At 41.3% G+C, this 26,862-nt stretch overlaps 1 protein-coding gene across 4 annotated transcripts in view; it reads left to right on the top strand.

The window, feature by feature from the left end:
• LOC134350523 (putative deoxyribonuclease TATDN3) overlaps positions 1–26,862 on the top strand; it is a 96,353-nt gene that overhangs the window by 10,627 nt on the left and 58,864 nt on the right. For 3 of the 4 annotated variants that reach the window (XM_063055810.1, XM_063055808.1, XM_063055811.1), the window contains exons 2-3: positions 10,198–10,230; positions 10,969–11,042. In XM_063055810.1, coding sequence (XP_062911880.1) covers positions 10,198–10,230; positions 10,969–11,042 — 107 coding nt within the window. Of the gene's footprint in view, positions 1–8,799; positions 9,026–10,197; positions 10,231–10,968; positions 11,043–26,862 lie in introns of those variants that run through there. The other variant, XM_063055812.1, reaches the window with a different exon arrangement.

Below are 26,862 nucleotides of genomic sequence, written 5' to 3'. Positions count from 1 at the left end.
AAAGCAATAGCGTATAGAGTTCAGTCTAGCATCATGCAGCTGGTCAACATAAATCTCGACAAATTTCTAGACAGTCTTTAAACTATACAGGAAGGTGAATGACCTTCTCAGCATGCAGCGTATTTAGATTCCTGGTATACATTAATGGTCTAATAGGAGTTGGGTGTTCTCAAAATGAATCAAGTGACTTGGTGCTTGTTTGAAATTTCTGTTGATGAGGCACTCTGTCAGACAGACTCTTTTGCATTTTCCTCCAGGACAGCTTTGTGGTGAAAGGTGCTTTTCCAAATAAATTTTACAATGAAGGACCGGTAGTATGGCATGGCCCACCTAAATGGAACGTTCCATGCCACTGACCCATTCTTCTCCACATCAGGGACAAGTACAACCTCGACATGTAGTGACATCTGATAATTGAGTACCCAGAATTTATACAGTGCTTAGTTTAGCCACAATCAAAGGTAGCCATCAGGTGATGGTTAAGTTACATTCTTGCCCTCTTTCTCAGGAGAATTATACATCACATCCCTGTGGATATGATCCACTTTGGATTAATAAATTAAGTGGCAGATGAACAGCTACATTGCTGGAGTGGCATTTGGGCCACTCCAGCACCACACATAGCAACACCAATAACATTGTGTGCTTGATGACCAGATTCTTTCCTGTCTGAGAAAGTGCAACTCCTGCATTCCCAGCTCTGTTATATCATGACTTTTCATTCCAACAAATTCCTGCTGCATGCCCTGGCTCCTCTGAACCAGATTTTTATAGCACTTTCCCATGCAACTGAAGGAAATGCAATGCCTGTGCATTCACCTTTTTCCTTCCCACCAACCAAGAATTCAAATAACAGTCCAAGTGAAGCAGTGATTCATTTGTACTGCATTCAGTGCTCATGATGTGGCCTCCTCTACATCGGAGAAATCAAACAGTTTGGATCACCTGCAGTGGAGTAGCAGCATTCAATTCACAGGAGTGACCTTGAACTTCTGGTTGCCTGTCATTTTAATCTATTGCCCCTCTAGCACATTAAGCCCTGTTTTTGGTCCCCTGCACTGTTACAATGAGGTCTAATGTAGGCTCTGGGAACAGTGCTATTTTTGTCAGCCTACAGGACTCAATACTGAATTTTGTAACTTAAGATAACTTGACTCTTCATTTTGTTTGTACCAGGACTGATTATTTGCGCTCGCTACCCTGCTTCCCTTCCCTCTTTTATTTTTTCTTGCACGATATACATCCCTGTAAGCCAGGCTGTAAAATGTCACCCAATTCAAAACTGGTGCCAGATGCTGATCAATCTGCGGACTGACAGTGAGTCTGTGCAGAAGATGGCAGCACTATTCTTGCAATGGAAAACTTTTCGGTTGCCTATGCAAACTTTATTCACAGCCAGATGCACTCTATCAACTCTGTATGCTTCAGAATCAGAGTTAGGTTTATTATCATTGGCATGGACATGAAATTTGTTAACTTAGCAGCAGTTCAATGCAGTACGTAATCCAGCAGAGAAAGAGAAAAAAAATAATAAATAAAATAAAACAAAACAATAATAAATAAATAAGTAAATCAATTACGTATATTGAATAGATTATTAAAAATCTGCAAAAACAGAAATACTGTGTATTAATAAAAGTGAGGTAGTGTTCAAAGCTTCAAACTCCATTCAGGAATTGGATGGCAGAGGGGAAGAAGCTGTTCCTGAATTGCTGAGTGTGTGCCTTCAGGCTTCTGTATCTCCTGCCTGATGGTAACAGTGAGAAAAGGGCATGCCCTAGGTGCTGGAGGTCTTTAATAATGGATGCTGCCTTTCTGAGACACCGCTCCCTAAAGATGTCCTGGGTACTTTGTAGGTTAGTACCCAAGATGGAGCTGACTAGATTTACAACTTTCTGCAGCTTCTTTTAGTCCTGTGCAGTAGCCCCTCCATACCAGACAGTGATGCAGCCTGTCAGAATGCAACTATAGAAGTTTTTGAGTGTGTTTGTAGACATGCCAAATCGCTTCAGACTCCTAATAAAGGATAGCTGCTGTCTTGCCTTCTTTATGACTATGTCAGTGTGTTGGGACCTGGTCAGATCCACAGAGATCTTGACACCCAGGAACTTGAAGCTGCTCACTCTCTCTACTTCTGATCCCTCTATGAGGATTGGTATGTGTTCTTTCATCTTACCCTTCTTGAAGTCCACAATCAGTCTTTTGCCCATTAAGTCTTCAACAGCCTCCTCCAAAATATGCTACCGCCAATCTTTCTCCACGCAGTCCCAGTCCTTTCTCACTGATTGCATCCTCAGATCAGTCTGCCCTGACACCGTCCCTCCTTGATACTTGAAACTTCCCAAGAAATTCTAGAATATTAACTCCCAGGGGAAAAAATAAGTTAAACATTTTTAAAGCCATTGCTGTAACATTTCATTTGATCTTTAATAGCTTTGTAGATACATTCATTAAGTTTTTTTACCATTGAACCAATAGATTTGAAAGACCAAGATTATGCAGTATTTGTAACAAATCGCTTTCTGGCTCTTTACACTTAATTGTAAAGATATAACAAAAAAGTAGCCACTGGTTACTGACTACAATCCAGAAGTCTTTGGTGAAAAGTATATGGAGGTGTTTGTAGAATCAGGCTTCAGTGTGAGTACCTGCATGATAAATAGTACAGTATGGCCTAATGGTTATGCATGCACAATATGAGGAGTGAATGGACCACAAAACAGACCACTGAAAGAACTCAGAAGGTCGAACAACATCTGTGGGGTGTGGGTGAATGGCGGAAGAAATTGTCAATGTTTTGGATTAAGAACTTGCATTAGGACTGAAATTGACTGTCTGATAGGTTGTTCTAAGGCAATAGAATTTTTTCTCATTTTCAACCTATTTGATTTGAACATAGCAGACACCTGTCATTTTAATATATATTTTTAAACAATGATAAATTTCTGCTTTTAAGATGCTATCATGTGGATAAAGGAGTTGATGAGAGCAGCTGGTTCAGTGTAGTTTGTGACCTGTAGAAATGAAAGATAAGTGATTGGCCCACTTGGTTGCAGCTCTAGTCTGATCCTGTGCTAAAAATATCATTTTATTCTTGGAGTTTATGGGACTATATAGTTTAATTTCCAAGCAATCATACGAAAGCAATTATATTGCCTTGTGAATAACTGATTTTAAAATTGCATCAAAGGCATAAGGGTAACAAGGACATAAGGGCAATGTCTCATTGACTTTCTGCTGTGAAACAAGCTAACTTGCGTTAATGAACATTGACTTCTCTAACTTCCGTTAATGCCCCACCTCCCCTTTGTACCCCATCCATTATTCATTTATTTATTATATATAAATATAATTTAAAAAAAATTTCTCTCTCCTTTTTCTCTCTCTGTCCCTCTCACTATACTCCCTGACATCCTCTGGGCTCCCTCCCTCCCCCTTTCTTTCTCCCTAGGTCTCCCGTCCCATGATCCTATCATATCCCTTTTGCCAATCAACTTTCCAGCTCTTGGCTCCATCCCTCCCCCTCCTGTCCTCTCCTATCATTTCGGATCTCCCCCTCCCCCTCCCACTTTCAAATCTCTTACTATCTCTTCTTTCAGTTAGTCCTGACGAAGGGTCTTGGCCCAAAACGTCGACTGTACCTGTTCCTATAGATGCTGCCTGGCCTGCTGCATTCACCAGCAATTTTTATGTGTGTTGCTGGAAATGGTCAGCGTGCTTTCACTCCATTAACCAATGCCAAGGGCACCAGAGGGCAGTATTGCCACATATTCCTGTGCAGAATTATAAGCAAGGTTCAGCCAAGGGTCAAGTACTGGAAGATTGGAGGGTTACAATGTGCCTTTTTAAAAAGGGTAGCAAGAATAAGCCGGAGAATCTAACATCATTGGTGGGAAAGTTACTGGAGGGGATTCTGATTGACAGGACCTACCAGCATTTTGGCACAAGGACTGTTGACGCCCCCTCCCCCCCTCCAGGGGAGCGCGTCTGGGGGTTGGAGGTCCATGCAAGTCTGGAGTTTGAGGGCTGGAGATAAAGTCCATGATCAGTGAGTTCTGGGATCGATAATGAAGGATAACATCTGAAGGTCGAAGACCAAAGTTGGTTAGTCCAGAAATCAAGGCATGATGGGCAAAGTCTCTGAGTTGGCATGTCTGAAAATCCAAGGCCAAAATCTGCAAGTCTATGATCCTGGCCCAGGAAATGTGGGTTGGAGGCCTAGAGGCAGTCTGTCCTTGGGTCAAAGGCTTTTGTTTGTGTGTGAGTGGGTAGGAGAGAGGAAAGGGGCTTGTTTTGTTGTTGTTTTGTTACTGTTGTGGTTTGTGTTGTTATACTGAACATTGTGGGCATGCTATGTTGGTGCTGGAATTCGCGGTGTTATTTGCGGGCTGCCATAGGTCGTGTTGGTTGTAACTCAACAAATGACACATTTCACTGGATGTATCAATGTACATGTGATAAATAAATGAATATGAATCCAGAAAGATGAAGAATGATTAGGATAGTTATCTTGTCTTTTTGCATGGGAAATCATATCTCGCAAATTTCAGTGAGTGTTTTTGAAGAGATGATGAAGAATATTGCCATGGGCAGGGCAGAGATAATTGTCTACATGATTTAGCAAGGTTCTGAATGGTAGATTAGAAGATTAGATCGCATGGAATCCAGGTGAACTGGTTAATTAGATGCTAAATTGGCTTAGTGGAGGGAGTCAAGGTGGTACTGGAGTATTGTTTTCCAAATTGGATGATTGTAACCAGTGATGAGTTGTGTGGATAAGTGCTGGGTCCACTGTTAATCTTTTGTATTAATGATTCGGATGAGAATGTAGTTGGCATTCTCATCCAATTTGTTAATATAGATGAAGACCTATTCATCTATATTAATGATGTTATAATGGGCAGTGAAGATTACAGTGGGATAGAGATTGACTGGGGAAGTGGGCCATGAAATGGCAGATGGAATTTAACTTGGATGAGTGCAGGTGTAACATGTTGATAAACAAATCTGGAGCAGGACTTGCACAGTAAATATCAGAACGATGAAGAGTATAGTAGAACAGAGAGATCTAGGGATTCAGATACATAGTTCCCTGAAAGTGTCAACGCAGGTGAACTATATGGTTTAAAAAAAGCATTGCTATGTGTGCCTTCTTCAATCAGGACACTGAGGACAAGAGTTGGGACATCATATTGCAGCTGTATCAGACATTGGATTTTTATATGCAGTTCTAGTTACCCAGCTATAAGAAGGATGCCATTCAACTAGAAAAAAGACTCACAAGGAGGTTACCAGGATTGGAGGGGTTGGTAGAGGGAAAGGCGAGATGGGCTTGGGCTTTTTACCCTGTAGCTTAGAGGCTGATGGGTGACCTGATAGAAGTATATAAAATCATGAAGGCTATAGATACGATAGATGTTCACAGTCTTTTTCTCCCAACTTGGGGAATCAATCTAAGGGGCAATGTTTAAGGTTAGAGGAGAAAGATTTAAAAGGAACCAGAAGGGCAACTTTTTCCACAGAGAAAGTGATTGTTATATGGAATGAGTTATCAGAAGAAGCTGTAGAGGCAGGTACAATTAATTTTAAAAAAACGTTAGACAGTTACACGGATAAGAAAATTTTAAGACATATGGGCCAAATGTGGGCAAGTGGGACTGATTGACTTCATTGGCATAGATGAGTTGGACTGAAGGCCCTGTGAAATATGATACTATGAATGATAAAGTTTCAAATCATTCATTTCTTTTGCTGATTACAGAACTTAATCGCAAAAGCAAACAGGTTTGATCAATCCACCTGGCAACACATACCATGTCAAGAAACGTTTGTTTGATGTTAACACGATGAACTTCCTGCTGCTCCTTACTTTATAGCCTTGCATACTGAAGGTATTATTTCTGATTTTATTAATCAGGCGTTTTATATCATTCATGTTATTTTGGTGAGTCTATTTTACTGACGTATGTGTTCTGGATCTTTGCACTGGCAATATATATTAAATAAAATTTTCTTTGAACTGAATTTTTAGTGTTCAAAACATCAAGGGCATAAAGCTCACATGACCACTCCCAACGTAAACAGCTATTCATCCTTGACTTTTGCATTGGTCTCAATATGCATTGACTTTAGTTCTGAAGAAGTTGCTATCTTCCTGCCATCAATCGGGATGTTAACTCCTCAAAGGTTTATAAAACTAGACAAGCAAAAATTATTTGCCATCGATAAATAAATATTACAGCAGTACATCTTCTATTTTCAATAATTTGTAAACTTGGTTGAATGATTTTATAGTATTTCTTTTCTAAAGCTACAGCCTGAATTTTAGCCGTAAAATGCAATCATTGTAGTCATTTTGATTTATTTGCTGGTATATTCACTTCTGAATCAAGGAGTTATGAGATCATTATGATGTAGCTGAGTACATGATCCAGACTGAGAATAAGTGCAGTAATTTGTGAGTAGTGTTTTTTTTAAGATAGTGCTTTAAATAGTTTCACCGAGAAGAATAGAACTCTTTTTAGTATCATAGTATTCTACTTCCAAGATTCAAGTTTTTTTAATGTCATTTCTAGTTCCCAAGTGTAAAGGGTAACAAAATAATTGTTACTTCAGATCCAATACAGCCAGCACAAAAAATCACAATATGATAATATAAATAGATAAGATAGCTTATATACATAGATTAATTGTATGTCCATAAAGTGACTCTAGGCACAGAAGTGCCTGTACTTCTAAAAGGACTGACAGGAAATGATAAAGGAGTGGTGGTTGGGGTGTAGTGGGGTGGATTAGTGGGTGGAGGTGTTGATCAGCCTTACTGTTATAACTGTTTTTGAGTCATGTTGTCCTGGCATGGATGCTACATAGCCTCTTTTCAGATGGAAATGCAACAAACGGCCCATAAGCAAGGCTGGGTGGGATCCTTCATGATGTTACTGGTTCTTTTCCGGAACCTTCTGTACGTATGTTCTTATTGGTGGCAGTGATGCGTTGGGCAATTTTTGACTACCAGTTGTAGAGCCTTCCTGTCTACTGCCATGCAGTTTACATACCAACCAGTGACGCAGCATGTAAGGATGCCTTCTACTGTGCCTCTATAGAATGATGTGAGTAGAGATGTGCATAGTCCAGCTCTCTTCAGCCTCCTCAGAAAGTAGAGGCATTGGTAAGCTTCCTTGATTGTATGGAATGTGTTCTGGGAACATGAGAGGTTGTGCGAGATGTGCAGTCCCAGGAGTTTGAAACTGCTCGCAGTTTCCACTGTTGTGCTGCCGATGTAAAGAGAGTTGAGTGGTGTAAGTTCTTCTGAAGTTGATGACCATTTCCTTTATCTTGTTGACACTGAGGAAGAATTAATTTGCCAGCACCAAGCCTCGAGTTATCTGCATAATTATAACATCAACGGTGAAGTCAGATACTTTGTGTGCCAGCAGTGTAATGTTGAATTTTTGTTACAAATGTTCTGTATTTTTGATGTGCATCTTTATGGACGTTGTTTAACAAACATAGTGGAATCAAATTGTGTGAAACAAAAACGGGTTCAGTTTGTTTTGACATTAAAGATTCAATGCTCTGCTGCCGGGGAGTTTGATGTGTCTAATGTATCCTCCATCACTAGAGTGACATGGACATTATTGCTCCTGTCTCCTTCACGCCCCTACCCAACTACTATCTTTGCTTTCTGGATTGTCATTCAAACACTCATCATCTCCCCAAGTTAAACAACCCTTCCTCTTATGCCCTCTTTCATCTACCTGAACAATTTCTTTCCCATCTTGATATTTGCCAAGTGATCCCTTACAACCAGTTATCTCATTCATCACTCTGAATTTCCATCACCCTGAACTCTTCTGTAACTTACACCCTCCTCCCCCACCATCCCCATCCCCAGGACATCCATGTCACTCCTCTAAGTCATCTTTCCAACATTACCACCACTTTCCTGACTACATCAACCCACTCCCCAAACATTTCAAATAAACCACCACCACAATTGCTTCCCAATACTTATGTCCTTTCTTAACTTCCTGCTTTCAGCTGGTGGATTCTGGTGTTTAATTCTGAGGTTCTTTTAGAAGTCAGGAACAAGGCATAAAACTTGTTACTTCACAATTGAACAAAGGGACAGGCCTACTTGAAGAGAGAAACTAAAGTAAGATAGCCCCTGGCACAATGCAAATACTTTAATACAGGGGTCTCCAACCTTTTTTGCACCGCGGACCAACCGACTGGGTGGTGGGGGGGGTGTTGGTGTTCCAGCAGGGTAGCCATCTTTCTCACTCCCAAGTAAGGGACAAAAGTAGCAGTCAAATACGGGACACTTGTGTTTACCCCGAGAGAGACTACCATGACCATGAAGCCTTGCGCGGGCACCTGTGTGCGCATGCGAGTACGTGCCGATTTTTTTTCTACAAATCGGTTTTGGCATAATCTTCCTGATTCTGTTAAGTTAAACTACACTGTACATACATTATTTCTGCTTTTATAGACTGTGTATTTATCATATCATTCCTGCTTTTACTATATGTTAGTGTTATTTTAGATTTTATGTGTTATTTGCTATGATTTGGTAGGTTATTTTTTGGGTCTGGGAACGCTCAAAAAATTTTCCTGTATAAATTAATGGTAATTGCTTCTTTGCTTTACGCCATTTTGGCTTACGAATGATTTCATAGGAACGCTCTACCTTAGCGGGGGAAATACGGGACAAGGGCGGTCCCATATGGGACAAACCATATATATTGGATGTCCCGGCTAATACGCATCAGTTGGCAACCCTATGTTCAAGTTCAACAGTGCATGACAGGGAATGAGGAAAGCTGCAGATGACTCATATCGTTTCCTCGTGGCCTGCTAGCACATACTTTGTGGCCCGGTACTGGTCTGCGGCTGGGTGGTTGGGGACCACTGCTTTAATACTATAGAGATAAGAAAAATTCCACAGATAAAAATAATCCAGTTAGAAAATATTTATTTAATACTTTATCAGCTAATGAGAAAATATTCATTCAGAACAAAGAAGGTAAGAAGCTTCCAGAATTATACTTTGTGTAACACTAAACTTTTATGTATATAAAGGATACTTAAAATACAAGTGGATGATTGATTGTTAAACAACAAAGAAAATGACAATTAAAATTAAACAGTCGGATCCAACGCTTCCATAATTATATCTTTACCCCTCTATTACAGATCAGACTCAATGAAATTTCTTCATAATCTACATCCTCATCCTGTGCAAATGTAGAACATGGCAGAAATAGCTTTGTGTGTGTTTAACCAGATATAACCAATCATTTTGTGCATGTGCCTTGGACTTATTGCATGATTGAAAGCAGCCTAGGGATCTTGCAGGACTGAGACTCATGCTTTACAAATCTAAAGCTTTTGAAACATTAAATGGGAGACTTAAGGCAACTCGAGACATGAGTTGTTAATTCTAAAGCAGTGTTAATTTGTCTAGAAAGAAATTGCACATCAATAATGGTATTCAACAGAAATAAAATATAGTTGCTAGTTAACAAACGAACACTGCTATCATTAATAAGTGACATTTTATATTTGTGTTGTGGGTGCCATTGTGGAAGTTGTGGTAAGGCAAGGGTTAAAGACAATGTACATGTGAAAATAGCCTGGAGCAGTTGTAGTCAAGTGAGACCTTTAAATGGAGACTGCCAGAGTTACTACTACAGCCGAAATAGACTAGGGTGACCATGGCACCGTGTACTTAAGCCAGACGAGTGAGCAGTCTTGTGAGACTTTTCTAGAAAGGCTTTCCTAAAACATAGCATTTCTTTACACAATAGGAGGTGCTGGAGACAGACAAGATGGAAATAATGGGACGATGTCAAACACACCCAAAAGCTAAGAGACAGTTGCTTTACTAACTTTAAAATATCAGCTTGAAGTTTCGATTGACTTTTAACACCTCTATTGTGAATGGCGATTTGACTTTCCAAACAAGGCACTCAGACAAATTTACCAAATGGTCAATATCTATAACTGATAAGCTAATTCTGTATAAAAAAGCAGTTTTCTGTCCTGGCTTCAGAACAGTGTGGACCACAGGGGCCCATGCTGTTCTTCTTGTGCACAAGTAAAAAGAATGCTTGAGTCCTAAAAGTGTTTGTTCTGGGCCCAGTTATTTTATTATTGGCAATGACACCATTACTGATCTTGTTCCTTTTATTTTAGGATATTGATGCAGTGATAGAGCAATCTAAAAAGGTAAGTGCTAATGTATTTCAATTAATCAATCCTTTGATTAAATAAAATACAATATAACTATGTGTGTAAGTGGCAAAGATATCATTTACACACAAGCTTTGAGGACCAAGTAACCCTGAATTGCATTGCACTTATCAGAGTTCTCTGATACTTGTCAGATTTTTCCCCACTTTCTTTCTGGGATCGTATTTGGGAAATAAGCATGTAACTTTGAAAATAATCCAAATTCATGATGGATTAATTGGCTACTCTCAATTATCCCTGGGGTAAACTAGAGGTTGGGAAATTAGGGGGTGGAAGGAGAGAGAATGGGTTGTAGGGAAATAAATGGACTGAAGAATTGCTCTGGCAGCTGGAGTCATCTTGTGGGTTAAGTAGCCTTGTTCTGTGTCGTGAGAAAATAATGATTTTTATTTGACATAAAAATATTCTAAAGAAATGTATTACTGCTTTGTCAATAATACTTAGTGTATGAATAGCTTGATGGGACTTCAACCACTGTCTCTACCCAAGTGCAACATTTGCCCATTTCACAGCCTCTGGTACAATAAGCAGCACAGTAGATTGTCACTCCAGCTGATCTGGAGGAAGTGTATTAGGAATTGGTTATCATGTGAGCTGGTATGTTACCATTTCTGCTGAATATGTGATCTTTAATTGGAATTGGCCTATATTAGACTGCATAACAATGGCTGTTGCTGGTGCAACTTGTCAATGTGGCATCTTTTCGTTTTACAGGTTGGACTCCTCGCTCTTGTGGCAGTAGCAGAGCATGCTGGAGAATTTGAAAGACTAATAGAGCTTTCAGACAAGTATGTGTGTCATATCTTCTACACAATTACTTGAAAAATCTCAAATCTTTAAATTGCTTTCATTCGGATCCTGTGATTTGGAAGTGAACAGTAGGGATCATGCATGTTTTGATTGGTCCAATGCTGAGATAGCTGACACCAGTTCCAATTTAGTAGAGGTGCAATATAAAAAACAGAAGCAGAATTAGACTAGTTAGCCCCTGAACTAATTCCGCCATTCAATAAGATTTTGGCTAATCTTCACCTCTATGCCAGTATCCTGCATGAAATGTATTATTGCTTGACTCACTTACTTTCCAACACAAAACATTCTGTTAATCTGCATCTTGAATTTACTTAGCAGCAGAACCTCTGCTGCCTTCATGGGTTGAGAATTCCTGACCCCTGGGTGAAGAACTTTTTGCTCATCGCTGTCCTGAATAGCTTGTCTGGTATTTTGATACTCTAACCCAGGGGATACATATGCACATAACCTCAAAGTTCACCATAAATTTATTATTGAAGTACATATATGTCACCATATGCAACCCTAAGATTCATTTTCCTGCTGAGATACTCAGTAAATCAATGCAAGACCGCATGCAAGAGGACAGACAACCAGTGTGCAAAGGACAACTGCAAATATAAAAGAAAAAAAAGAAATAATAAATAAGTGAACAATAAATATTGAGAACATAAGATGAGGAGTCCTTGATAGTGAAAGCTGTTTGTAAAGAGAGGTTGCTTCCGGGATGCGGGGTTTTACTTCCGGTTTCTACCGTGGTGCATGGTGAGAGAACTATGCGCACTGGGCAGAAAGAACGGAACTAAAACCCTGCAACCCGGAAACAATCTCTCTTTACAAACAGCTATCAGTAGCTTGAGTATTGCTGTGTTACCATTATCCTAATTAGTATTACTTATTTTTATAATGCTCACATTACAACAGTATTTGTGTATTTATTTTTCATTTTTTTTGGGATCTACTGGGAAAGTCTCAAAGATCAACCAGTCGATCGCAATCGACCAGTTGGCGACCACTACTCTAAAGCATACAGGGACAACTAGCTTAATTTCTGCTTAAAGTATCCCAGTCTGATGAACCTTCACTATCACAAGTTTATTTTTGCATAGAGGTACCAAGTATACGCCAAATTCCATGTGTGGTTCACTAAGGCTCTGTGTAATTGCGGTAGGCCACCATTACTCTAATAGTCAAATCCTTTAGCAAAAAAGGCCAGCATCTTATCTGCCATCCAAATTGTGTGCTGTAACTAAATGTTAACTTTCAGTAATTCATGTACAAGGACACCCACCTCCCTCTGAAAACCAATGCCTTTCAGTTTATTACCAATTCAAAAATAAATTTTTTTTTGTTTTCTACCAACATCGATGATCTGACATTTTTTAATATTCTATTCTATAGGGCAGTGTATCTGCCATATTTGTCCATTTACTCAGCCGGTCTCAATTCCTTTGAAGACTGTCTACATGCTCCTCCCTGGCAAACTAATTTACGTCATCAATAGAATGGATAAAGTATGCCTGGATCTCTCACTATTTTTGGCATCAAATCACTTGGCTAGGAAAAACAAGTCAGCCAGCAGACAGCAGGTCACAGTTTCTGCGGAAGGAGAAACGGAGTTAATTTTACATGTTGAAGATCCTTCATAAAAGCTAGCAAATAGAGGAAACAAACCAATTTTAAATTACAGGGAACTAAGATGGGAAATGGAGTCAATGGATTTCTCTGAGAGCTAGCATAGACACAGGCTATGAATGGCTCAAACTATGTCATAAGAAAATATGAAAGGTATTTCCTTTGCCCTATCCATTCCCCACTGTCCTCTCTGCATTCCTTAAACTAATTTCTTTTCTATTCTTCCCAGGTCTTATGAAGGAAATTCAAATTGAAATGTTAATTCTGTTTGACCTTTCTCCAATTCTGTCTGACTTGCAGAGTTTTTCCAGCTTTTTCTGTTTTTAGTTCAGATTTCCAACAGTTTTATTAAATATATATTTTGAATACTCTGGGCTTGATCTATTGTCTTTGCATCCTTGACAGAATCTTGCTCCCTGTAAAAATAAAAATAATGCACAATCTAGAAAATGCAGAAATGAATCTCTGAACTTTCTCTTTGTTCTTCATGCATATTTTTATTCTTTAAACTGGCATGGAATGCCCTTCTGTTTCATTATTCTTCCTATATAATTTAGATTGTAGTTTGATGTTACCAAATGCATGGTTTTTAAGTTTTGAATCGTTCACTGATGACATTGTTAAAAGTATAGGGGGGTGGGACTTCAGGGGTAAAGAAACACAATCAAAGTGATAATTGCTTTTCATAACAACAGTACTGATATTTATATCTTCAGAGTTAAAATTGCAATGTGATTGGATATGCAATCCCTTTAGAATTTGGCCTCTTGACTGAAGCTCCATCGTTTGTGCCAGAGTTTGTGGTCATGCTTTCCATTGCTTGGGCATAATGCTCTGAACTTGTTTCTTATACTAACTTACTTTACTCTATAAAATCCTTTTTCACCTACTTAATCATTCCTCTTTGTAATATTTCCCCGGCTCAGTATCCTTTTCAAATTAAGGCTCTGTAAATCACCTTGGGAAACTTTTCTATTTAAGTATGTAATATTAACATGTACTTAAGATAATGCCTCCCTGAGTATTCATTGAAAGGAGCAAATTTGGTGGGACAATACATGTTTTGCTGGGTAGCTTACCAATTCAAAGTTTATTTGCGACAAAAATGTGTTACCTTGTTCTCCTCTCCCAATGGAAGCCTTGTGAGATCAGCACAAGCTGGACCTGTAAGATCATAAGACATAGGAGCAGAATTAGGCCATTTGATCATTGCTGATTTACTATCCCCTTCAACCCCATTCTCCTGCCTTCTCCCTGTAACTCTTGACACCCTTACTAATTGGGAATCTATCAACCTCTGCTTTAAATACACCCAATGATTTGAGCTCCACAGCCGTCTGTGGCAATGAACTCCACAGACTGACCAACCAATGGATAAAGAAATTCCTCCTTATCACTGTTCTGAAGGGATGTTCTTGTATTATGACGCTGAGCCCTCTGGTCCTAGACTTCCCCACTACTGGAAACATCCTCTCAATGTCCATTCTATCTAGGCCTTTCAATATTTGATAGGTTTTAATGAGATCCTTGTCATTCTTCTAAACTCCAGTGAGTACAGGCCCAGAGCCTTCAAACGTTCCTCATACATTAACCCTTTCATTCTCGTGAACCTCCTCTAGACCCTCTCAAATGCCAGCACACCTTTTCATAGACAAGGAACCCAGAACTGCTCACAACATTCCAAATGCAATCTGACCAATGCCTTATAAAGCCTCACCATTACATTCTTGCTTTTAAGTTATTAAAATGCTAATTTCTTGCTCTCAAAATAAATGCTAATACTGCATTTACCTTCCTAAGTACTGACTCAACCTGCAAGTTAACCTTTAGAGAATCTTGCAGGAGGTCTCCCATGTCCATTTGTACCAGTGATTTCAGAATTTTCTCTTCATTTAGAAAACAGTCTACCAAATTGCATGAGCATTTATGTACTTCCCTACACTATATTCCATCTGTCACTTCTTTATCTTTTATCCTAATCTGTCTAAGTTCTTCTGCAGATGCCCTGCTTCCTCAACACTGATTAGATTCCCCTCCACTTACTGTTGTATCGTCTGCAAGCTTGGCCACAAAGCTATCAACTCCATTATCCATATCATTGACAAAACATGAAAAGAAGTGGTCCCAAATCTGACATCTGTGGAGCATCACTAGTTACCGACAGCCAATCAGAAAAGATCCCTTTTATTCACACTCTTTGCTTCCTGCCAGTCAGCCAGTCATCTGTCCATGCTAGTATATTTCCTGTAATACCGTATATCCTTGCTTAGCAGCCTCATGTGCAGCACTTTGTCTAGGTCTTTTGAAAATCCAGGTATACAACATCCACTGACTCTCTCTTGTCCCTCTTGCCCATAATTTCCTCAAAGAATTCCACCAGATTTGTCAGGCAAGATTTCCCATCCAGGAAACCATGCTGAACCTCCAACTACTCGAAAACCTCATCCTTAATAATGGACTCTAATGAATGTGACTGATTAATGGACTCTAATCTAAAAGAAAAGAGCAGGAAAAGGGATTCTGGGAAATCATTATCATTTGTTCAGGAGAGAATTTGGGGGAAACAACAGTTTGTGCTCAATGGAAAAGAGTATAGTCGATGTTTTGGGCTGAGACTCATCAGCAGCTGCTGCAGAACAGCAAATTTCACAACATATGCAGGTGATATTAAACCTGATTCTGATAAAAAGTCATATGATAAAAAGTCATATGATAAAAAGTCATAACAACAAGTTGTAGATGAACCAGTTGTCTGCAAAAAAATTGAAGGCAAATTTGTTTACCCCATCTTTTTGTCATTTTTCTTGATGTTTCTGGACCATTCCTAACAAGCCCAACTGCTCTCTTACATTTATAATTTTTATTGCCACTTGGGTGATTTCACCGACATGTGATATTTTGATGCATCCTTGTTACACAGTGTCATTCTGCTCCTGCTTCTCTCAAATCTTAAATGTAAACTTCCTTCATACCCATTTCATCAATGAAATTGTATTCAATGCTGTTTCGGAACTTTGTCTCAAAGAAGATAAAGTCTGCAGATGTAGAAATCCAAGCAACACACACTGCTAGAGGAACTCAGCAGGTCAAGCAGCATCTATGGAAAAGAGTGCAGCTGAGATTTCGGTCCGAGACCCTTCAGCAGGACTGGATAATAAAAGCTGAGGGGTAGATTTAAATGGTGGGTGGAGGGGAGAGTGAGAAACACAAGGTGGATAGGTGAAATCTGAAGGGGGAGGGATGAAATACCGAGCTGGAAAGTTGATTGATGAAAGAGATACAGGGCTGGAGAAGGGGGAGTCTGATAAAAGAGGACAGAAGATCATGGAAGAAAGAACAGGGGGGAGGAGCACCAGGGGGTAGACAAGGAGATAGGGAAAAAGGATGGGGAATGGTGAAGGAGGGGCATTACCAGAAGTTGGAGAAATCAATGTTCATTCTATCAGGTTGGAGGCCACCCAGACGGAATATAAGGTGTAGTTCCTCCAATCTTAGTGTGGCCTCATCACGACAGTGGAGGAAGCCATGGATAGACCTAATCCAAATGGGAATGGGAAGTGGAATTAAATGGGTTGCCACTGTAAGATGCCGCTTTTTCTGGCGGACAGAGCGTAGGTGCTCGGCAAAGCAGTCTCCCAATCTATGCCAGGTCTCACCGATATACTGGAGGCCACACCAGGAGCACCGGACACAGTATATGACCCCAACAGACTCAGGTGGTGTCGCCTAACCTGGAAAGACTGTTTGACGCCCTGAATGGTGGTGGGGGAGGAGGTGCAGGGGCAGGTGTAGTACTTGTTCCATTTGCAAGGATAACTGTCGGGAGGGAGATAAATGAGGAGGGAGGAATGGACAAGGGAGTTGCTTAGGGAGTGATCCCTGCAGAAAGCAGAAAGTGGGGGGAGGGAAAGATTGCTTGGAGATGGGATCATAATTTTTCGCAACTTCCGCCATCTCCAACGGTATCCCGCCACCTTTGAGTCTGTTCAAGAAATTGTTGTTCATACCTCAACAGATCGATCACTTATTTTATCAAAGAAACATGATAGCCTACAAAATTATAGCTGGCAGTGTTTTGAATGAATATATATATTTTTTAAAATGCCAGAAAGATATTCCGTCTGGGTAGCCTCCAACCTGATGGCATGAACATTGATTTCTTGAACTTATGGTCATGGCTTCCCCCCCCCCCACCCTCCTTCACCATTCCCCATCCCCTTTTCCCTCTCTCACCTTATCTCCTTGCCTGCCCATCGCCTCCCTACGGTGCTCCCCCTCGCCTTTCTTTCTTCCATGGCTTTCTGTCTCTTTCACCAATCAATTTCCAAGCTCTTTACTTCACCCTCCCCCCATTCCCGTTTCACCTATCACCTGTGTTTCTCCAACCCTCCCCCCCACCTTTTAACTTGACCCCTCATCTTCTTTTCTCCAGTCCTGCTGAAGGGTTTTGGCCTGAAACATCAACTCTACTCTCTTCCATAGATGCTGCCTGGTCTGCTGAGCTCCTCCTGCATCTTGTGTACGTTGCTTAGATATCCAGCATCTGGAGATCTTCTCTTCTTTGAGTTTGTACCCAAATCATCCTTTGCCTTTCAAAAGGAGGAGGATCAGGTCAGACAGCCTGTTGGAAAGGGGGTGGGGGGGGAATAGTAGGTTAAGGCCTGGACCCACTGCAGTTTGCCTATCACCACAATAGGTCAACAGCAGACATAATCTCAATGGCTCTTCACACAGTCTTAGACCACCTGGACAATACAAATACTTATGTCAGGATGCTGTTCATTGACTATAGCTCAGCATTTAACAATATCATTCCCACAATCCTGATTGAGAAGTTACAGAACCTGGGCCTCTTTACCTCCCTCTGCAATTGGATCCTCAATTTCCTAACTGGAAGACCACGATCTGTGCGGATTTGTGTTAATATCTCCTCCTCACTTATGATCAATATTGGTCTACCTCAGGGGTGTGTGCTTAGCCCACTGCTATACTCACCCTATACCCATGACTCTGTGGCAAGGCATAGCTCAAATACCATCTATAAATTTGCTGATGATACAACCATTGTTGGGAGAATCTCAGATGGACAGGGTATATGGGAGCGAGATATGCCAACTAGTGGAGTGATGCTGCAGCAACAACCTTGCACACAACATCAGTAAGATGAAAGAGCTGATTGTGGACTTCAGGAAGGGTAAGACGAAGGAACACATACCAATCCTCATTGAGGGATCAGAAGTGGAGAGAGTGAGCAGTTTCAAGTTCCTGGGTGTTGAGATCTCTGAGGACCTAACCTATTCCCACATATCAATGCAGCTATAAAGAAGGCAGGACAGTGTCTATACTTCATTAGGATTTTGGAGATTTGGTATGTCAACAAAAACATTCAAAAACCTCTATAGATGTACCATGGAGAGCATTCTGACAGGCTGCATCACTGTCTGGTATGGGGGGGGGGAGGTGCTGCTGCACAGGACCTAAAGAAGCTGCAGAGGGTTGTAAATTCAGTCGGCTCCATCTTGGGTAGTAGCCTACAAAGTACCGAGGACATCTTCGGGGAGTGGTGTCTCAGAAAGGCAGTGTTCATTATTAAGGACCTCCAGCACCCAGCATGCCTTTTTCTCACTGTTGTCATCAAGTAGGAAGTACAGAAGCCTGAAGGCACACATTCAGCAATTCAGGAACAGCTTCTTCTCTTCTGCCATCCAATTCCTAAATGGACATTGATCTCGTGAACACTACCTCACTATATATTATTTCTGTTTTTGATTGATTTATTTATTGTTATTATTTTTTCTTATTCTATATCATAGAAACATAGAAAACCTACAGCACAATACAGGCCCTTCGGCCCACAAAGCTATGCCGAATGTGTCCCTACCTTAGAACTACCTAGGCTTTACCCATAGCCCTCTGTTTTTCTGAGCTCCATGTAGCCATCCAGGAGTGTCTTAAAAGATCCTATCGTATCCACCTCCACCACCGTCGCTGGCAGCCCATTCCACGCACTCACCACTCTCTGCGTAAAAAAAACCTTCCCCTGACACCTCCTCTGTACCTACTTCCAACCACCTTAAAACTGTACCCTCTCGTACTAGCCATTTCAGCCCTGGGAAAAAGCCTCTGACTATCCACACGATTAAAGCGAAACTGAAAGTGGATCTCTGCAGGCCTGCATATCCATCGATTTGACTCGCTAACGAACGAGCGCTGCAAAATAAACTGGATTACCTGCTGCTGCGTCTAATCCAGCGGGAAATGAGGGATGTTGTATGCTAGTCCTGACAGAAATGTGGCTTTAAGACGCCATTCCAGAGTCGGCCATCCAGCTGGAAGGAAGTCTCTTTCTAGGTGGATGTATTACATTGAACTGCTGCTGCTAAGTTAACAAATTTCACGACACATGCCGGGGATAATAAACCTGATTCTGATCTGTACTCTGATGTAGGGGTACTTATCTGGAGGCCTCCTTATTCAGTATTGTAAGAGTCAGCATGTTGTCTGACAGTGTCCAAAGAAGCCCACACCCAGTCCAACGTGTACAAAGCTCTCCTCCTAGAGGAGAAATGCAAAGGAAATATGTTGCCTCACTTGTCTTGACTAGCAAGCTGCTTCAAAGTCAGAAGGTGCCTAGTATGTGAGTGCACAAGGTTGAGTTTCCAATGTAACATGAAACACAATGATTTTCCAAACGCAGTGGTAGTGTTCATTTCCTTCTACTGAAATGTTTGAATTTTATTATTTTATTATTGAATTTTATTATGAATTGAATTATTGAATAATATTGTAAAGATTCTAAAAAAATGGGGAAAATGTTTTTCAAACTGATTTGTTAATTCAGTGCTAATACCTAGTACCGTAAGGGTAAAAATAACCAGCTTGATAGAAAAGAAATTGCAGTATTTCATTTAGTTATCCAATAGTAATACGACAGTGTTTAGAGAGCTGTGGGTAAGAGTTTTCTGAAGGACAGTAATCTGGTTTGGTGTCTTTGAGCGGGAGCTGTGGAGTGGATCAGAAGGGAAGATGCCGAAAAATGATGTTGGAGGGAGGGTTTCTGCTGCAGGAATTGCTTTGTGCAGACTAATTGGGGGGGGGGAGGAGAGAGGGGGGAGGGGGAGGGAGGAGAGGAGAGGAAAAAAAAGACGGAGAGGACGGAGATGTTGCGGGTGCTGTCACACAGGTAGTGGGTCCAGCATGTGAGTAAGACATACACCCCCCTGTATACTCCAGTATGAGCTCCAATAGTTACGTGCACATTGGAGTAGTTTAACTGTAATGGGTCCTGTTCTTTACTTTTATTTTTCCTATTAACTGTTAGATAAAGCTGAAACTGGTAAATATACTTTCTTTATAACTTTATTAGGTATACGATCCATTATTTCTTGCTGACTGATAATTGTGTATGGGCAGTATTTAAACAGTCTTCACTCAAATCCAGGTTTCTTTAATCGGAATGTCATGACATTCCTGTTTGGTTAAACCCCAAATCATACCTACCCTGGACGTATATTGTTTATGAAAGGTGGGCTTCTCACCGCTGAGTCATGTGGCTATTAGCCAAGTTTGCATACGAGCCCATTCAAAGGGTTACAGTTTGTGGAGGCTCGTCTGGGATTTTGGATGTTGTTTTAGGATTGATTAAGCGGTTTGTGTGTTTAAGCCTGTGTTTAAACTAGTGTCGGAGAAAGTGATTAAGGTACTTTATTATGGACGCCGCAGGGATAAAGGGTGGGTATAATTCAAAGTGGTTATCCACAAATAATGCTGGTGTTCTGAGTGGTGTGGATGTTCGAATTCCTGATAAACTGCTACTGAGACTGCTGAGTTCTGTAAAAACGTTGGGAAAAGTTACGGTGATTGAACAATATTTTGACCAATCAGCTGGCAAGGATGTTGTGTTAGTCCAGACTAGCAGTGACGTAACTGAAGTTGTGCTGCTGATATGTTGGGAGACTCTGGAAAAGCGGGGTCATGGGCAGTCCATATTTTTAGAGAAAGGGGACATTTAGCTGAGGGTGAAGGCTTTAAAGGCAAGTTGTTCTTGTTTCTGCGAAGTCGGGAAAGAGTTGTCTGATGTGAAAGATCTAACGGGTCCTTCAGTTGATGGAAATTCTGAGCTGGTTTTGGCTATACTGTTATTGGCTGATAAATGCCAAAGTTATTGTAGGCTGGAAATGTTCTCTGGAGTCAAGCCCACACCTAGTCGGGAAGAAGAACATATGGAGCAGACGTCTCAGTTAATGGCTGAGTGGCAGTGCTCAGATAATATGAGAAAACAGAGACTGGTAGATAGTCTAAAGGGTCCGCCGGCTGAGATAGTGAGGTTCCTAAAGGCAGAAAACCCATAAGCTTTGTCGGCTAATTTCTTGCAAGCTCTGGAAGATGCTTTTGGCACTGCTGAAACGGCAGCTGATCTTAGGATGAAGTTTAGGCACACACTCCGGGGGAAGGAGAAAAGCTGTCTGCCTTCCTTTTCAGGCTGGAGAAACCGCTGCACAGCTTGTGCCACAAAGGGGGGCATTCCACTGTCTGAGGGAAATTGCTCAAGGTTGGAGCAAGTTGTGAAGGACCCGCTGTCTCATGACATGATTGCTCTACGTATTCGAATGACTCACCAGATGCGCCCTCCTCCATCTTTTACCGAGCTACTCGGGGAAGTTAGAGAGGAGGAAAACATGATTGAGAAGTGGAACATTTCCAAAAGCTGAGAAGTGACCCCTGGTGCCACAGAGTTAGAGGTTTTGTGGAATAAAGTGGGAAATCTTTGACCTGTGAGTGCATAGTTCATTGAAAGCAGCATCACTTGTATACAAGGTTATAAAACAAGAATTTAAAATGCTGGTCTTCTTCAGCAATGAGTATAGAAGCTGGGACATTATGTTACAGTTGTGTAAGTCGTTGGTGAGGCTGTACTTGGAGTACTTTGATCACCCCTGTTGCAGGAAAGATGTGGTTAAACTGGAAAGAATGCAGAAAAACAATATGAAGAAATTGCCAGGACTAGATGGCATAGCTCAAATACCACCAATAAATTTGACAGAAACATAGATAGCTAGAAAACCTGACGATACAACCATTATTGGTGGAATCTCAGGTGGTGACGAGAGGGTGTACAGGAGTGAGATATGCCAACTAGTGGAGTGGTGCCGCAGCAACAACCTGGCACTCAACGTCAGTAAGATGAAAGAGCTGATTGTGGACTTCAGGAAGGGTAAGACGAAGGAACACATGCCAACCCTCATAGAGGGATCAGAAGTGGAGAGAGTGAGCAGTTTCAAGTTCCTGGGTGTTGAGATCTCTGAGGATCTAACCTGGTCCCAACATGTTGATGTAGTTATAAAGAAGGCAAGACAGTGGCTATACTTTATTAGGAGTTTGAAGAGATTTGGTATGTCAACAAATACACTGAAAAACTTTATAGATGTACCATGGAGAGTATTCTGCCAGGCTGCATCACTGTCTGGTATTGTGGGGCTACTGCACAGGACCGAAAGAAGTTGCAAAATGTTGTAAATCTAGTCAGTTCCATCTTGGGTACTAGCCTTCAAAGTACCCAGGACATCTTCAGGGAGTGGTGTCTCAGAAAGGCAGCCTCCAATTTTAAGGACCTCCAGCACCCAGCATGCCCTTTTCTCACTGTTATCGTCTGGTAGGAGGTACAGAAGCCTGAAGGCACACACTCAGCGATTCAGGAACAGCTTCTTCCCCTCTGCCATCCGATTCCTAAATGGACATTGAATCTTTGGACACTACCTCACTTTTTAAAAATATACAGTATTTCTGTTTTTGAATGTTTTAAATATATTCAATATACATATACCGTAATTGATTTACTTATTTATTATTATTATTTTTTATTTTATTTTTTTTATCTGCTAGATTATGTATTGCATTGAACTGCTGCTGCTAAGTTAACAAGTTTCATGTCAGATGCCAGTGATAATAAACCTGATTCTGATTCTGATTCTAGAAGGCCTGAATTATAGAGTTAGTTTCGCTATGCTAGATCTTTATTCCTTGGAACAGAGAAGAATAAAATTATAGGAGACATTAATTAGGTGGACATAACTATCTCAGGTTAGTGGAGAGCAGAGATTTGGGGCGAACTATGAAAGATTTAAAAGGGATTGCAGAGGATGGTGAGTTTATGGAACAAGCTGCATATTAATATCATTTAATATGCACGTGAATAGGTACATGTGCCATTGCCGATTAACTGGACTCTGAAAGCATACACCCATTCATCAGTCACACTATTTACTTAAGGGAATATGGACTGAACACTGGAAATTGGGACTCGCTGGGTTGGTACTGTGATTTTCATGGACATCTTGGGCTGAAGGGTCTGTATCTGTGCAGTATTGCTTTTTGTTTCTATGATACCATCCTGAGATCCACTTGATGACTTTGCTCTGGAAGTGGCAGATATTTTAGAATAGGAGTATGCTAGCATAATCTCATCATCAGAATCAGGTGTAATATCACTGGCATATATTGTGCAAATTATTTTGTGGCAGCAGTATATTGCAATACATAATATATTTTTGCAAAACTATAAATTTCAACAAGAAATACAGTGGATTCTGGTTAATTGGGCCATTGGTTAATCGGGGCTGCCATTTATTTGGGACAACTTTTAAAGAACAAAAGCTAAATTGAGAAAATAGCCGGGATTCCCTTTGTTTATTTGGGATAGTATCCCGCTTAATTGAGGCAGAAGACTGATACTGAATGTTTTCTAACTAGCATCAATTGCATGCACTTGCATAATCATTAGATACTACAATGTGGTCTATGCTGTTCCAAAGATCAGTTTTTAAACCGTATCAGTTGTGCATATTTGTGTTCAAAAAGCAGTTTCTTTTGTCACTGACACAACATCCATTCAGGCAACCTGCACCGAGTTGGGTGGCTGGCTGAAATCTGTGGACAAGTCTGGCCTACCTGGGAAGTTTAAAGCCTGGGTGTATCAGCATGGCATTCTTCCCAGAGTCCTGTGGCCCCTTCTTATCTATGCAGTTCCGATCTCGACAGTCGAAACCTTAGAGAGGAGGGTTAGCAACCACCTCAGGAGATGGCTGGGGCTGCCAAAGAGCCTGAGCAGCATCGCACTCTATGGACACCACAACAAACTGCAACTGCCCTTCAAGTCCTTGGAGGAAGAATTCAAGGTAACAAGAGCCAGAGAAGTGGTACGGTATAGGGACTCAAGTGACCTGAAGGTGGCTGGAGCAGGGATCCAAGTAAGTACTGGCAGGAAGTGGAGGGCAGAGGAAGCTGATCAGGAGGGAGAGGTGAGGCTGTGTCACAGGAGGCTGGTGGGAGTGGTCACACGAGGCCGAGCTGGGCTAGGATCCTTTCCAACTCCCCAAATGGACACCAGAGGGAAGGAAAGGCGTCGTCTAGTTCAGGAGGAGGTGAGAGCAGTAGTGGAGGAGATGAGAGCCTGCAAGGCAGTGGGAATGAAGCAACAGGGAGCTTGGACAAGATGGGAGAATGTGGTTGAGAGGAAAGTGACCTGGGCTGATCTTTGGAAAGCCGAACCACACCGCATCCAATTTCTCATCCAGGCAGTGTACGATGTGCTTCCAAGCCCATCAAACCTGCACACATGGGGCAAGGCAGAGTCATCTGTGTGCCCACTGTGCTCCAAGCGAGGAACCCTGGAGCACATCCTCAGTGGCTGTGCAAGGGCACTTGGTGAGGGACGGTACAGGTGGAGGCATGATCGGGTCCTGAAGACCATCGCTGAAGCCGTCAGCACAGGAGTTGAGTGGGCGAAGCGGTCCCGACCCTCCAAGCAGACCATTGCCTTTGTCAGAGCTGGGGAGCAGCCAATACCTGCCAAAAGAACATCTGCAGGCATTCTGACCTCTGCAAGGGACTGGTAGCTGTTGGTGGACCTCGAAGGGCAGCTGAAGTTCCCCAACCATATCGCAGCCACCACCCTGCGACCAGACATTGTCCTAGTGTCTGAGTCTACTAAGCAAGTGGTGCTGCTGGAGCTGACAGTCCCATGGGAAGATAGCTTGGAAGAGGCCTTTGAAAGGAAGCTCTCCAAGTACGCAGGACTGGTCAGCAACTGTCAGCAGGCTGGATGGAGAGCGAGGTTTCTCCCAGTGGAGGTTGGTTGTAGGGGATTTGTAGCCCGTTCTTTCGTTAGAGCCTTCAGCATTTTGGGCATCGAGGGAGAGAGGAAGAGGAGAGCCATCCGCAGTACTGCTGATGCGGCAGAGAGGGCCTCAAGATGGCTGTGGCTCAAGAGGGGAGCAATGGAGTCATAGTAGCTAGCCATCTGGACACAAGCTGGGGTCTGATCAGCCCTGGATGGGTTACCTGGAGGAGGTTGTATGATGTTGAAAGACCCGCAACACCCGATGATTCCAGGAACAACACTGAAGATGTGTCCAGAAGCATCAATAGATGTATGTACACAGTGGAGGGAAATAGTAGTAAGACAATTTGGTATGGTTTTTCTTACCATGGTTTCAAGCATATAGGCTTGGAATTGCCAGAAAGGGCTGGGAGTGAAAATGAGATGGTTACACAACTTTAACAAGTTAGGAATTGTGAAGGTATTGACAATCATCTTGAATGTTACAAAGACAATGAAGATTTGGAGGATGCAATCATCTAAAGTATTGTATGAAGGCAGTACATTATCTGCAATACGTATCTGCACTGGTTTTGTTCATTCACTGTCAATCAAAAGAACATAGCAGATGAATTGCGCTGCAAATAATTTAGGAACTAATACACAATTTTATAGTATTGTGGAGGTATTATTTGTGTTATGTATTCATTTAAATACATAAATTGTTACTTAGTTAAATAGTAGTTTGTCTTTTTTGTACCTTTAAACTATTTCTACGGAACTTCGGCTAATTGGGGCAGCCACTTAATTGGGCCAAAATATACTGGCCCTGACATGCCCCAGTTGACACATTAACTGTATACATGAAAAATTAAACAAAATAAGTAGTGCAAAAATGGCATGCGTGGATGTATTGTCTATCAGAAATCTGATGGTGAAAGGGGAGAAGCTGTTCCTAAAATATTAAGTGTGTATTTTCAGGCTCCTGTAGCTCCTCCTTGATGGTCGCAATAAGAGGGCATGCCCTGGGTGATGGGGTTCCTTAATGAAGGATGCTGACTTTTTAACACATTGCCTTTTGAAGATGTCCTCAATTATGGGGAGGCTAATGCCCATGAGATAGGAACTTCCTGGAGCTTTTTCTGATCTTATGCAGTGACGCCTCCATACCAGATGGTGACGCAACCAGTTAGAATGCTCTCCACAGTACATCTGTAGAAATTTGTGAGTGGCTTTGGTGACATACCAAGTTTCCTGAAGCTTCTAGGAAATACAGCTGCATTCATGCCTTCTTTGAAATTTCATCAATATGTTGGGCCCAGGACAGATTTTCAGAGATGTTGATACCCAGGAACTTGAAACTGCTTACCCTTTCCACTGCTGAGTAGTTTCAATTTCCTGTGTGTCAACATCTTTGGTATTCTCATCAATATTTATCAAAAGGTACTTAATCTATCAGTAATTGTCAAAATCAATATTTTTTTGCCGAATTGTTAGTATGTTTTGACAATGGTCTCATTGTACTTCAGCATGCTTTTGCTAAGAGTATTCCAGCTCCATCGTTTAGATTCAGTGACTACACTATATATGTGAGCATTAATGAGAGGCGGCTAAATCAATAAACAATTGGTTGATAAGACCAGATTGGATTTTGTTCTATTTGTGGAAAAAGAGTAAATAGGGAATCTTCTGCTTTGCTAGGTAAATGTTGTTGATTATTGGAGCTTGGCTAGAGATGCCGCAAATTTCAGAGCATTACAGTAGGTTGTTGTCTGATCTCGTATCCAGTGCTGTCTACCTTTTCTTGACGTCACAATCTGAATTGACTGTCTGCTTCTTTGATGGGAGAGAAACAAAGGCAAATTCATCATATACTTAGCTTTTCTGGATAAAGATGTTTATAAGTACTTTAGCCTTTCCCTTAGCACTCATGATCGGATCTCCACTGTCATTGAGGATGAAGATAATTAGAATCAGGATTATCATCACTGACATAAGCTGTGAAATTTGTCTATTTGTGGCAATGCAGGCACAACAATTAGCCATTTAATTGTCCACCTTCATTTAGAATTGCTGAGCATTGA

The sequence above is a fragment of the Mobula hypostoma genome, chromosome 8, assembly GCF_963921235.1.
Source record: "Mobula hypostoma chromosome 8, sMobHyp1.1, whole genome shotgun sequence".
Classification (NCBI taxonomy): Eukaryota; Metazoa; Chordata; class Chondrichthyes; order Myliobatiformes; family Myliobatidae; genus Mobula; species Mobula hypostoma.
This window is presented reverse-complemented; position numbering and strand designations above follow the sequence as displayed.